Consider the following 13,725-nt stretch of genomic DNA (forward strand, 5'->3'; position numbering starts at 1 on the left):
TGCAAGTCAAAGTTTTGATGTGTGCTTTGCAAATATTTTCTTCCAGTCTGTGGCCTGTCTTCATTTGATTTGATTTTAATTTTGAGGAAGTCCAAATTTATGTATTTGTTTAGTTCTAGGGCTGGGGCAGATAAAATACAAGGTGAGCTTAGCATTTTGTGATGCCAGAGTGCTTAAGAAATGTTGAGGTACATAAAAAGGGCACAGGAACTTCCAAAGGCTAAAAGGGCTCACAAAAGCTTTAAAATTTGAGCAACAACATAAATAATGATAGCACTGAATTATAAGCAATAGAATAAAATAAGAATTTAGATTTTTCTCATCTATGAGCATGGATTATCTCTTCATTTATTTAGATGTTTTCTAATTTTTCTGTCATATTTTGTAGTTTTCAGTGTACAGGTCTTATAAATTTTTCATTAAATGTATTCCAAAGTACTTTATGTTTTGCTATTCATAAAGCACTTGCTTTTTTTTTGTCATTTTCATGTGTTTTCTGCTAGTATAGAGATACTCAATTAATTTCTGTATATTAAACGTGTATCATATAACTATGGTATATTCACTTATTAATTGCAGTTTTGCTTTTTTCTTTGTAGAATCCTTAAGATTTTCCACATTGACCAGCACGTTGTTTGCAGTAAAGACCATTGTATTCTTCCTTTTAAATCATGTTTTTCATTTCTTTCTCTTGGTGTATTGCAATAGTTTGAACCTCTAATAGAAAAAGTTGAGGAGAAGTATGAACTCCGTTATTTTTGCCTTGATCCTGACCTTATATGGAAAGCATTCAGTATTTCATCATTAAGCCTATTGGTAGCTCTAGGTTCTTTTTGTAGGTTTCCTTTAATGAATTGACAATGCTCACATATATTTCTAACTTGCTGAGAATTTTAAAAAATGAAATGTATTGAAATTTTCAAATGATTCCCTGCATCTAATGGTCATCAGTTTTTTGTTTGTTTGTTCTTACTCATTTTCTATTTTTTTCTCATAATTACAGGAATCTTATATAGGTACTGAATTTATGTCTACACAAAGAAAGAATATCAGAGAAGGAATAAATAAAGGTAAATTAAAATGCTTTCTTATTCTCAACTGACCTAAAATATAACTATTTATTTACATTAATAATAATACCATTGTATCAGGCAATTAGTGTATATGGAAAAATGAAATAAGTGATACTAATGTTACAAGCAATGCAATGAAGGAATTGAGTATACTCTTTTATAACGTGTCTATACTATCTAGGAAACAGTATAGTGTTATTTTATGGCATGTTTTCAAAATATATATTGTTAACTCCAAGAGAAAGACTACTTTTTTTAAAAAGAGGTATATTTTGCGTGTACTAAATGGTCTATGAAATGAAAGAAGATGGAAAAAGAAGAAGAATAAAGAAAAATTAAATACATATGAAACAGTTACATACATGGTAGATATTAATGTGATTATATTATCACTTTAAGTTTGAATGGTGTAAATACACCAATAAAAGAAAGATTGTCAGAATTAATAAAAAATAATACTCAAGAACATGTTTTCTATAAGAACCTCATTTTTAATTATAAGGACTCACATAAGTTAAATGTAAGGAGGTTGAAAAGGTATTCTAACACTGACAAAAGAAAGCTGGAATTGCTACATTAATTTCATATTTAGAGTGCCTAAAATTTTTAAAAAGCAGACAATACCAATGGCTGGCAAGGATGCTGAGCAACTAGAATCACTCAGTGCTGGTGAATGCAAATAGTACAGTCACCTTGGAAGACAGGTTGTGAGTTTCTTACAAAGCTGAACATAGTATTACTATATGATTCGGAGAACACACCCCCTAGGTATTAACCCAAGTAATTTGAAATTTTATGTCTATACAAAATCTTGCATATAAATTTGTATCATAGCTTATGTAATGACTGTCAGTAACTGGAAGCAAGTAAGTTGTTCTTCAGGAGGTGAATGGATAAACAAACTGTGGCACAACCATTTAATAGAACACTATTAATCAACAAAAAGAAATGAGCTATTAAGTCACATTAGTCTGTTTTCACACCACTGATAAAGACATACCTGATCCTGGAAAGAAAAAAAGGTTTAATTGGACTTTCAGTTCCACATGGCTGGGAAGGCTCAGAATTATGGCAGGAGGTGAAAGGCACTTGGTACATGGCAGTGGCAAGAGGAAAAATGAGGAGGAAGCTGAAGTGGAGACCCCTGATAAACCCATTAGATCTCATGAGACTTATTCACTATCATGAGGGTAGCATGGGAAGGACCACCCCCACAATTCAATTACCTCCCCCTAGGTCCGTCCCACAAAACATGGGAATTCTGGGAGACACAATTCAAGTTGACATTTAGGTGGGGACACAGCCAAATCATATCACAAGCCATACAAAGACATGGATGAATATTAAATGCCCATCCCTAAGTTAAAGAAACCAGTCTGAAAGGGTTAGATAGTATGTGATGATACAATTCATTTGATATTCTGGAAAAGGCAAAACTATAGGGACAGTAAAATGATCAGTTGCTTCCAGGAGTTGAGTGGGTGAGGGGGAAGGGTTGAATAGGGTAAGCACAGGGGATTTATTAGGGTGGTGAAGCTATTCTGTATGATACAGTAACGGTGAATGTAACACTATACATTTGCCAAAACCCTCAGAACAACTGTGACCCCTAATATATGCAAACATAAAAAAAATTTAAGAGGTCTGATGATCCCAGGAAAGAATGGATAGTATGACAAAACAGAATAACTATATTACAAACATATGAAACAACCTCTATAATGAATATCAAGAGAAAAAGTGGTGGCACGAGTAACTCTGGAAGTGAGTAGGACCTGTAAGAATAAAGTTAGAAGGAACACAACGTTCAGAAAAGAAGGACCTTCCAGGATTCTGGCTGTTGCCTATTGTCAGCCCTAGAAGGACCTTGGCAAGAGGCTTGATGTGACATGCTCCCACTTCTGCAGTGGGGTGGGAGTGGGGTTTCAGGAAGGTGAGGCTGTGGTCTGAAATGGATAACTTGGATAATCAAAGGCTAGATTTGGGATAGGAGTAAAATGAATGATAATAATGGTTTGGATGAAAAAGCAGCTGGGAGGGAGAGAATGAATAGGTCTTTCACTCAGATTTCAAGATCTTTGAGCTGCATCCAGATGGAGAAGACTCTCACACAACCAAATTAAATAATAGGCCATCTGGGAGGGAAATTTTATTGACTTTTATTCATAAAGCTTCAATTTTTACTCATTTAGTATTGTAAGTTCTATTGAGCTGCATGTCCTCTGAGATATTTTAGATAACAACAGAAGTGATTCCCAAAGGAGATTATAGTAGGATACGGTCTAAAAATAATATTTTTAAACTGCCATTTATTAAATATTCAATATGTGGCAGACCCTGTGCCAGGTGATTTAATACATTTCTTACATTACAATAGTCCTGCAAGAAAAAAATGATCTAGCAAACAGAGTATTGCTGTCACCTGTTCTTGGCTGTGTGGGGATCTGATCACAGCTGGCCATAAGTGGCAAGCTCACTTATACCACAGGCAGGAATTTGGGGAACCCCCAGAAGATGAGGTGTTGGTGTAAAGGGGAGATGTCTGTTCATCTAAGGGATTGGGGGTCGAGGAAGGGCAGGCCCCGGCAGGGGTAAAGATGAATAACCCACAGGAGGACTTTGGAATCCCCACCCCAGAACCAACAGGGCCAGCCTCTAGCTCTGGTTGAGGAGGAGCCCCATGGGAAGGTGTGCACCTTCTCCCAGAGGTCCTACAATCACGGGTGCTGAAGCACCCCGGGAAGCACCTGGCCTGGGACTCGCAGCCATTCTCTGCTAAAGGTGCAGCTGGGCAAATGGTCCACCGTGAGGGCAGCAGAGCATCTCCCACCCATCCCTTTATCAAAGAGCCAGGAACCAGGGGGAGGAGCCTCCTGAGTGAGGACTGAGGGTCCACCCACCCCACATAGAGGGACCATAGAATACAGCTCAGCCCCTCCTGTCAGCCCTTGAAGACCCTGGCAACATTGGCACCCCAACCACACCCCTCCTCTCACTGCCACCTCAGGGGACTCAGAGTCAGAGACTTGGTCTGAGGAGAGCAGACACCCTAGGCAGAGGATGGAGCTCCAAGTTCTGCAAGGAATCAAGGTCAGAAACCTGAGGGAGGATTGAGGCACCCCCATGACCCCGAGAGCATCTGCACCCCTCGCCACTACTCTCCCCCTCACCCCCACGCGGGCAGAAGCGGGTTCCGCCCCCGCTGTCAATCCAGGGAAGTTCCAGGCCTGCGGGCCGGATGTGACCTCCGCTGGCTTCTGCCTCTGGGATCTGAGAGAAGCGAGTGTGTCTTTCTGTGAGGGGCGTCTTGAGGGCGGCAGAAGGCAGCGGGCCCAGGAGGCAAGGTGAGAGCTGAGGGAGATCTGAGGACACCCCTCCCCGAATAGAGGGCCCCAAATAATCCAGTGCCGACCCTGGAGCCAGCCCTGAACCAACAGAGGACCAAATTATCAGGTTGAGACAATCCCCCACCTCAATGCCCAAGGAGACTCTGAGTCGGGTCTATGGTGTGACTTGGGCAGAGGCAGTTCCATAAAGTGTGGGGCCCCAGGCCTTTCCAGACGTCAACATCAGGAATCTGAGAAATTATGGAGAGGCTCCACCCCATCCCGATAGAGTCCATCTTTGTCTTTGCTGTCAACGCAAGGAAGCTCAGGCTTGGTGCTCCGCCTTGCGCATTAGGGCTCAGAGAGACGTGAGAGCCTGGTTCTGACGGGCGACTTGAGATCCGCTGAGAGCAGCGGGCCCAGGCTCTGTGAGGAGGCAAGATGAGACGCTGAAGGAGGACTGAGGACCCCCCGTCCCCAGAGAGAGGACCCCAAATAATCCAGCACTGCATCTGCTGCCAGCCCGGGATCACCCCGCGGGGGCAGACTTCTCAGGCTGGGTCTTTGCGCACTTCCGCCCCCTTGGACCCCGCCGCTTAAGCCTCAGGGAACTCTGGGGTCAGAGCTTGGTGTGACCAGGGCAGGGCTGGTTAGGAGAGGGCAGGGCCCAGGTTCTGCCAGGCATCAAGGTCAGGATCATGAGGGACGTCTGAGACCCCACAGAGCAAGGCTCCATCTCTGCTGTCAGCCCTGGGAAGTTCCTCGCATGGCCGCCAGGCACACGGATCCTGATTTGTGAATCCTGGACTGACCGAGGGAAGGGGCTTGGTATCACGAGCACGACCTGCGGGGAGCACAGCCAGGGCCCAGTCCCTGCTGGGAGACAAGGGAGGCCTGTAGGAGGCCTGAGGGGACCCAGCAGCCCAGGACGGGGCCCCATCTCAGACTGCGGCGCCTCCCCATTCGGCCTTGGGAATATGACAGAGGGAGACCCAGGTCCACAGAGAGGATCTCGGGTTCAGCCCTGCCAGGATCAAGGGGAGGAAGAAGAAGGAGGATTCAGGAGACCTTGGACTCCAGGTCAGCGGGGACCTTGGCCCTTGGAGGTCCCAGGCACAGTGGCCACATGCGGTGCGTCCTCACTGTGCCTTCGGGGTGTCAGAGAGGAGAGGGTTGTGGTCTGAGGAGGGAACCCTCAGGTCAGCCCAGGGAGGAGTCCCAGAGCCCTGAGGGAGGACTCAGTCGACCAATTATTGCTGAGGTAGAAAACCTGCCCCTGCCATCAGTCCTGGGAGGCCCCAGGCAGGATTCTAGGAAAGAGGGGCACCTCCCCACTTCCTAGTTGGGGTTCTCCAAGAGACAGTGGCCTTGGCCTGCAAAACCCATCCACAATTCAGCAGGAGGGAAAGGGATAGACCTTGTCAGGAGTAAATCTGAATACCTGGAGGACACCCAGAGAGAGGAAGCACCCCTGAAATCTGCTCCATCTGTCAGCCTTTGGAATGCCATGCAGGGGTGTCCATGTAGCACCACTTCACTTTCTGTCTCCCACGTCTCAGAGAGGTGGGGCCCTTGGTCTGAGGCAGGTCCTCAGGTCAGCAGAGGGGTCCACACCAGGTCAGCACAGGGTGGAGCCCAGGATCTGCCATTAGTCAAGGAGAGGAAAATGGGTGAAGACTGAAGGTAAGAAGTTACCCCCTCACATGCCAAAGAAAAAGGGACCTCACAAATCCCTGCTTCCTCTGTTTTCATCCCTGGGAAGCCCCAGGTAGGGGAGGCGTGTGCCATGCTCTCATTTCTGCCACGTGGTTGGGGGTGGCAGGTTTCATGGAAGTGAGCATCTGGTTTCAAGGGGATGATGACAGGTCAGCAGATGGGGAGCCACAACTGATCAGCAGAGGGAGGAGTCTCAGGATCTTTAGGACTCAAGGTGTGCCTCCTTCGTGAGGATTGGAGATACTACCCATCCCATAATGAAGGGACCCCACAGAGTCTCGCTGTCCCCTGTCCTTGGCACTAAGGGGACCTGATCACGGGTGGTCCTAGATGGGAAGCTCACTTATAACACAGGCAGGAAGTTGGGGAACCTTCAGGGAGATGAGATCTTGGTGTAAAGGAATACGTCTGCTCATCTAAGGGGCTTGGAGTCGAGGAAGGACAGGCCCCGGCAGGAGTAAAGATGAAAAACCCACAAGAGGACTTTGGAGGAATCCCCATCCCAGAACCGAAGGGGCCAGCCTCTGCCATCAGCCCTGGACAACCGCACACCGGGTGATGGGATGTGGGGTCCATCATTTCTGTTTTGGAATCTCAGGCAGGTGAGGACTGTGTTCTCAGAGGATGACTTTGAGCCAACAAAAGGAGCCCCATCAAGTCCACAAATAAAGTGGTCACTGGATCTGCCAAGAGTCAGGTGAGAAACCTTGAGGGTTTCCCCTGGCCAGAACACAGAGGAGGGTCACACAGAAGTCTGCTCTGCCCCTGCTGTCTCTCCAGAGATCATGTGCAGGACTATCTGTTGAGGCCCCTCTCTTACACTGGGATCATTGGTCTCAGGGAGGGGAAGGCTTTGGTCTGAGAGGGCTACACTTAGGTCAGCAGTGGGAGGGTCCCAGGTCATACTCAGAATCAAGTGGGGGCCAAGGGGACCCCACATACCAAACACATGGGACCCAGCCCTACCCTGCCCCTTCTGTCAGCCATGGGAAGTCACAGGGAAGTCACAGGGAAACACAGGGTGTTTCCATTTCCCTGGTTTCCTCTTCCAATGTGTCCTGGAGATAGAGCTTTGGTTTCAGGACGTGGCCCAGGTCAACAGAGGGTGGGTCCCAGCCCCAGTGGGCATCAAGATGGGGAACAAGCAGGCTTCTTACCCCAGGACACATGGACCCAGCTGAATATCACCACCTCTTGCTGTCCTTCCTGGGTAGTCCTGGATGTATGTGGCCAGATGTGGATCTCCACATGTCTTCTTTCATATCAGGAAAGTGAGCTATTGATCTGAGAGTGTCTCATGTCAACAGAAGTGTGTGTTTCAGGCCCTGGCAGGAGAAAGGTGAGGGCCCTAAGCTCACAGGAGACCATCCACTCCAAAACAGTGAGAAACGCAGTCTTGCCCACCTTTCTGACAGTGCTGGGGTGCCAGGATGGTTCTTGCAGTTTGCAGCCTGAGGGCTCCATGGTTCCTCTTCTAGAAGCCCCAAAAACTGAGCAGTGAGGCTTTTGTCTGAGAGAGTGTCTTCAGGTCTCAGAGCAGAGGAAACCCAGGCAGTGCCAGCAGTCAAGAGGAGATGATCACCCTCAACATGCAAAGGGCCCAACCTGCCTAAGTACAGAAAGGGACCCCCAACTTGCAGCCTCGCCTGCCCTACCTTCAGTCCTGGAGCATTCTGCTCTGATGTCCAGCTGCATCTTGAGCAGCCTTCTCACGTTCTTTTTCAGATTCTTAGAGAACAGGCCACACAGTAGGACAGGAGCCCCAGAAGGCCCGAGAGGATCACTGGAGGAGAAGGCCTGTAAGTAGGCGTTCGTCAGACTCTCCATGGTTCATATTTCAGCTGAGTCTGCTCTCACGCTCCCTCTCTCCCCAGGCCTGTGGTTCCCTGTCACCCAGATCCTTCCCACAGTGCTGCCTGCTGATCTGACCAGAGTCACCATGCCTCTTGGGCAAAGGAGTCAGCACTGTAAGCCTGAGGAAGGTCTTCAGACCCAAGAAGAAGCCCCCGGCCTGATGGGTGCGTGGGATCTCCCAGTTGAGGAGCAGGAGGCTGCCTCCTTGTCTTCTACTCTGAATGCAGGTACTCTAGAGGAGGTGCCTGCGGCTGAGTCACCGAGTCCTCCCCAGAGTCCTCAGGGAGCTTCCTCCTCCCCCACTGCCATGGACTCCATCTCTTGGATCCTATCTGATGCGGGTTGCAGCAGCCAAGAAGAGGAGGGGCCGAGTACCTCGCCTCACCTGGCAGACCCTGAGCCCTTCCTTCAAGATACACTACATGAGAAGATAATTGATTTGGTTCATTTACTGCTCCACAAGTATCGAGTCAAGAAGCCGATCACGAAGGCAGAAATGCTGGAGAGTGTCATCAAAAATTATGACGAATACTTTCCTGAGATATTTAGGGAAGCCTCTGAATGCACGAAGCTGCTCTTTGGCATTGACCTGAAGGAAGTGGACCGCGCTAGCCACTCCTACTTCCTTGTCACCTCTCTCGGCCTCTCCTATGATGGTATACTGGGTGATGAGCACAGCATGCCCAAGTCTGGCCTCCTGATAATAGTCCTGGGTATAATCTTCATGGAGGGCAACTGTGCCTCTGAAAAAGTTATGTGGGAAGTGCTGAGCATTATGGGGGTGTATGCTGGGAGGGAGCACTTCATATCTGGGGAGCCCAAGAAGCTCCTCACCCAAGATTGGGTGGAGGAAAACTACCTGGTGTACCGGGAGGTGCCCGGCAGTGATCCCACATGCTATGAGTTCCTGTGGGGTCCAAGGGCCCACGCAGAGACCAGCAAGTTGAAAGTTCTTGAGTATATAGCCAATGCCAATGGGAGGGATCCCACTTCTTACCCATCCCTTTATGAAGAGGCTTTGAGAGTGGAGAGAGAGGGAGTCTGAGCAAGAGATGCAACCAGGGCCAGTGGGCAGGGAACTGAGCCAATGCATGCTTCAGGGCCACATCAAGCAGCTTCCCTGCCCTGTGTGAAATCAGGCCCATTCTTCCCTCTGTGTTTGATGAGAGAAGTCAATGTTCTCAGTAGTGGAGGGCACAGTGGATGGAGGAGAATACATTGTATAGTGTCTTTAGGTTTCTCTTCCATCAGGTGACTTGGAGATTTCTTTCTGTTTCCTTTTGTTAATTTTCAAATATTGCTCCTGTAATAAAAGACTTAATTAGTTTCAACATCTAAGTGTATGGATGACACTGATCACACACGTAGGTTTACTTATCCATTTCAAGTGTAAGAGTTTGCCATTTTGTAAAATATTTTGGGAAACCTTCCATCTTGCTGTGATTTGGAATAAGATACCATGACATTGGAACAGGCATTTTCTTGGAGAATGTAAGAACTTAGCAATAAAAATGAACTGGTGTTATGGAACAGAGAAATAAAGGGAAAAAGTCATTAATTCTCACCTTCTTATCTGTATTTATCTGTTGTTCTATGAAATTATATCACACATACATATGCACCAAGCAAATGCAGCTTCCTATTGAATTGCAGATTCTCTGAGATGTCCTAGACAATACAAAATATTCCAGAGGAGAAAGTGGTAGCACCTGGGGTCAAGATAATACTGGAAATAGCTGTCAATCATTAAATATCCAATATATACCAGGCATCATCCCAGGCATTTTAATACATTTCCTACATTACAACAGTCCTACAGATAATGGTCCATCAAACCCGTTTTCCGGATGAAGAACCTGAGTCTCATGGAGCTTGGTAACCTGCCCAAGATCATATGGCTGATAAATCACAAGTTTGGTCTGAGTTCATCGAGAGCCCATGCTATTCTCACTCTTCACAGCCTGAAGTACACCTCTTTCCCTTAATTTATTTGTCTTCTCAGCACTGCATAATGTCTCTCAAGTGACCAAAAGAAGGACCCTGTGGCCATGGTACTCAAGGCAGGCCTACAAAAGGAAGGAGACAATGAGAATGAAACACAATCTGGGAATAGTCTGTGGGCTTTATCAACCTAGGGTCCTCCTGGCTGAGCCCTGGGGTTCCTGAGAGCTGACTACACAGATGCAGGAATTTCTGACCAGCCCTAACACTTTCCTGCATTATAGAGGCCTTCCCCTCGTCTCCCCTATGTGATCTCCCTTTCAATTGGAATGTGGCTGCTGCCTGCTCCTCCCTGCTGCTTGTTGTGGAGGCTGAGCAGAATCACCTGCCCTTTAATGTTCACATCCAATCACCCCGTCTGTGTGTCTAAATACACTCTCAAACTTTTCTAAATAGATGGTGAGTGGAATGTGATTTAGCACATGATCTACTGTTCTTGAGATATAAACTTAGAGACTTTTTGAAACCACCCTGATATTTGCAATGGGAATTTAATGGGGTGTTTTATTTGAAACTGGTCACTGAACACATGCAAAGATGAATGAACTTACCTTGGTGGTCAATAACCAAAGTCTCCCACACAAGCTGGAGATGAAGAAAGATCATGGAGATCATTGTGGAGAAAACTACTGAGGCTGAACTCCTAAAACCCGAGTCTCCCAGGAGGTGAAAAATGCTTCCTTGGTGGGCATACTAATTTGAGTTTAAAAAGTTAAACAAGCTTTTACTTTATCTTATCCAGTATTTGCCCCACGGGAAAATATGGGCTTTCGGTGTGCCTAGAGACACTCAACAGGTGTTGAGGTGTGTGGAGGGTAGCAGACACTCACAAGTTAATATTTTGACCAGGAATCAAATGGAGGAAAAAATCTACACCTACTAAGATTACAGAGGTTATTTCAAAGGGCAGTGCTATTGAGTGAAGAAAAGGGAACTTTCCTGCTGAGATTTACAATACTGTTTGAAAATTAAGTGTCATCCTGCATTTGAGAGCACCTGTCACAAAGTAGGCACTTGAAAAAGGTGGACAATTTCCAGGCAAATTAGTCTTTGTTCAGAAACTCCTCCAACAAATGAGGAAGAGGACTGTTGTCCTAATACATTATATTCACTTTTAGTTGAACATCTACTATGTAACGGGTTATGGGAGAGGCTCCAACTCCTCATCCACATCTTGTCCTTTTCTCCCTCTTGAAAAAAAGGGAGGCAATACCTTGCCAGACCCCTATTCATTAAGAAGGACCATGTGACATCACTTTCCCACTTAAACATGAGCAGAAATATTATTCAGCCATTTCTATAGAAAATGCTTCAGGAGCTATGGATTGCTTCTCAAGTCATGACTATACAGAACACTGACCACTCCATTTCTACACTCAGGGACTTAAGTGATACACCTTTGCTCCCTTAGGTTTTAAAAACCATATTTTGTGCCTTTGTGCCCTGAGAAGGAGTGGTTATCTTCAAAAGAGGTGCTCAACCTCAGGATACCAACTACAGGAATTCCTTCTTGCTATCTGCAGCCTTCATGCCCTTGAGGCACACCCATCAATCTGCTGAGAGCTGTGACATTAATCCCCCATCAACCTTGTTGTTTAGCACCTAACCAACACTCCCCTGTACCTGGCCTGAGTCAGGCCAGCTTGGGGTTTTATCCTTGCTGTCTCTACTCAGACAACAGCTCAGCCTAAGTTAGGAACTGCTGAGGATTTTAACCGCAGATATCTCCGTTTTAAATTTGCCAGTAAGAAATTTCCTTCCAAGATGGTCATGATTTGGGTAGAAATGGGAGGAGATGATGAAGCCTTTTGGCGAGTCTCTTAATGGTTGGTAAATAATCATCATTTCAATGTGATGAGTGGCAAATCACTATGATTAAGAGGTATTATTCAAATAATCCCCCATGTAATGCCTGGCTTTTAATTAACTAATCATCCTAACTGGGTGGCTATGAGGTTTTGCTTTCTGAAGTTGATCCAGAGAGGAGAGGCTAGGTTGTCCTACCAGAGACAGCTAGGGCCGTGGTATCCCCGAGACAGGCAGTTAAGACTGCAGGCTGTCACAGATGATGGGGACAGTGAGAATCAGGACACTCTGCAGTCCACAGAGTACCCCCAGAGCCACATTAGGATTTGGAAAGGAGCTGGGTGGGAGAGGGCTTTGGGGCCCTGAGGGATTAGGCTGTGCTGAGGATCAGCCAGGCCAGAAGAGGCGTGAGGAGGAGCATGTGCCAGATCCAGCTCTACTGCCCTGGGCCAGCTGTGGGGAGAGGGACATGGGAGCAGGACGAGTCTGGACCATGTCTCGAGCCAGGTGCTCCTGGGAATGGCCAGGGACAGACCTTTGTGTGGCACTTGCTGGAAACAGGGACACCGCATGTCCCTTCTTGGAGAGAGCCAATGTGTGTGGAGAGTGCTCACCCTGCTTTTCCTAAGGACTGAAGGGCTGCAGGAGCTAGGACGTTCCACACACCCCCACAGCCTCTCCTGGAGGCCTGCCCTGGATACAGTGTCCTCCACAGCAGCCTCCCCTGTGGGCACACATCACACAGGACAGAGCCAATCTTGACCATGGCAGGGGAGAGCAGATGGGAGTGTTTCCAGATGCCCGGAGCCTGCCCGCTGAGGGGCTAGTGAGAGGCCTCCCAGTCATGGTTTCACTTCCCTTAGAAACCTCCCTGTTCCATCAGCCATGCCTAAACCCCTGCTTTGAACTCCAGCCTCCATGGCAAGGGGCTGACCTCCTGCCTTACTCTTGCCAGCCCTTCTCTGTGGCAATCAACCCTGCTAAGTGTTCTGTAGCCCTTCTTGAGCAAGTATGGGGTCCCAGAACATCCAGCCTTATTAGGAGGCTCCTGCCACAGTCCAGGTGAGAGGAATTGTGAAGCCAAATTAGGGCAGTGGTTGAGAGGCTAGAGATGAGGGATGGATTTCAGAGGTATTGGGCAGGGGGAAGAGGCTGGGCTTGTGGGCGAGTCCAGCTTAGAGGCCACGGGGGAGGAGATCATTCTTTAATGAGTTTTATTTCATTTTTACCTAGTGTCCTTTGGGTCCACCTTGATCCCATCCAGGATGTCACATTATATTTAGTCAGAAGGTCCCCTTAGATTCCTCTTATCTGTGATAGTTTCCTTGTTTTGGATGACATTGACAGTTTTAAGGAGTATTGGTCAGGTATTTTGTAGAATGACCCTCAGCTGTGGTTTGTCTGGTACTTTTCTCATGCTTAAGCTGGGGTTATGGGTTCTGGGGAAGAGGACAATAGTGGAGAAATGCCATTCTCATCACTTCATATCAAGGCTACATACTATTAGCATGACTTATTACTAATGACGTTTACCTTGAACACCTGGCTGTGGTAGTGTTCGCCAAGTATGGTTACTGTAAAGTTTCTCTTTTATTCTCCTATTTCATAGTGTCCTCTTCGGAAGAAAGTTACTGTGTGACCTACACTATGAGCAGTGGGGAATCACACCCTGCTTTCTTGTGAGAGTGGGAGTATCTGCATAAATTGTTTGGAATTGTTTTCCATGAGAAATTTGTCAATTCACCCTTATTTTTGCATTTAAATAATCATTTATTTATCTCAGTGTGGACTTATGGATACTAATTCTATACTTTGTTTAAAATCCAATACAGCTTTATATGTTTTGCTGCTGAAATGGCTCCAGGTTTGGCCATAGGGCACTCTTTCTCCTAGTTCTCTTTGTACATGTCTTTCCTATACATTTGTCAATGTATTTAAAAAATTTTTTT

The 13,725-nt window shown here is 46.6% G+C and overlaps 1 protein-coding gene across 1 annotated transcript; it reads left to right on the plus strand.

Moving 5' to 3' along the window:
* The first annotated feature begins 4,196 nt into the window (after positions 1-4,196).
* Positions 4,197-9,014, plus strand: LOC116540574 (melanoma-associated antigen 11-like). The gene is given in 7 exon segments (XM_032264122.1): positions 4,197-4,417; positions 5,148-5,295; positions 5,384-5,479; positions 6,718-6,812; positions 7,635-7,643; positions 7,849-7,928; positions 7,990-9,014. Coding segments are annotated over 7 exon segments (1,674 nt in total).
* Positions 9,015-13,725: the final 4,711 nt, after the last annotated feature.

The sequence above is a fragment of the Sapajus apella genome, unplaced genomic scaffold, assembly GCF_009761245.1.
Source record: "Sapajus apella isolate SASKATOON/1434 unplaced genomic scaffold, GSC_monkey_1.0 scaffold142, whole genome shotgun sequence".
In the NCBI taxonomy this organism is placed as follows: Eukaryota; Metazoa; Chordata; class Mammalia; order Primates; family Cebidae; genus Sapajus; species Sapajus apella.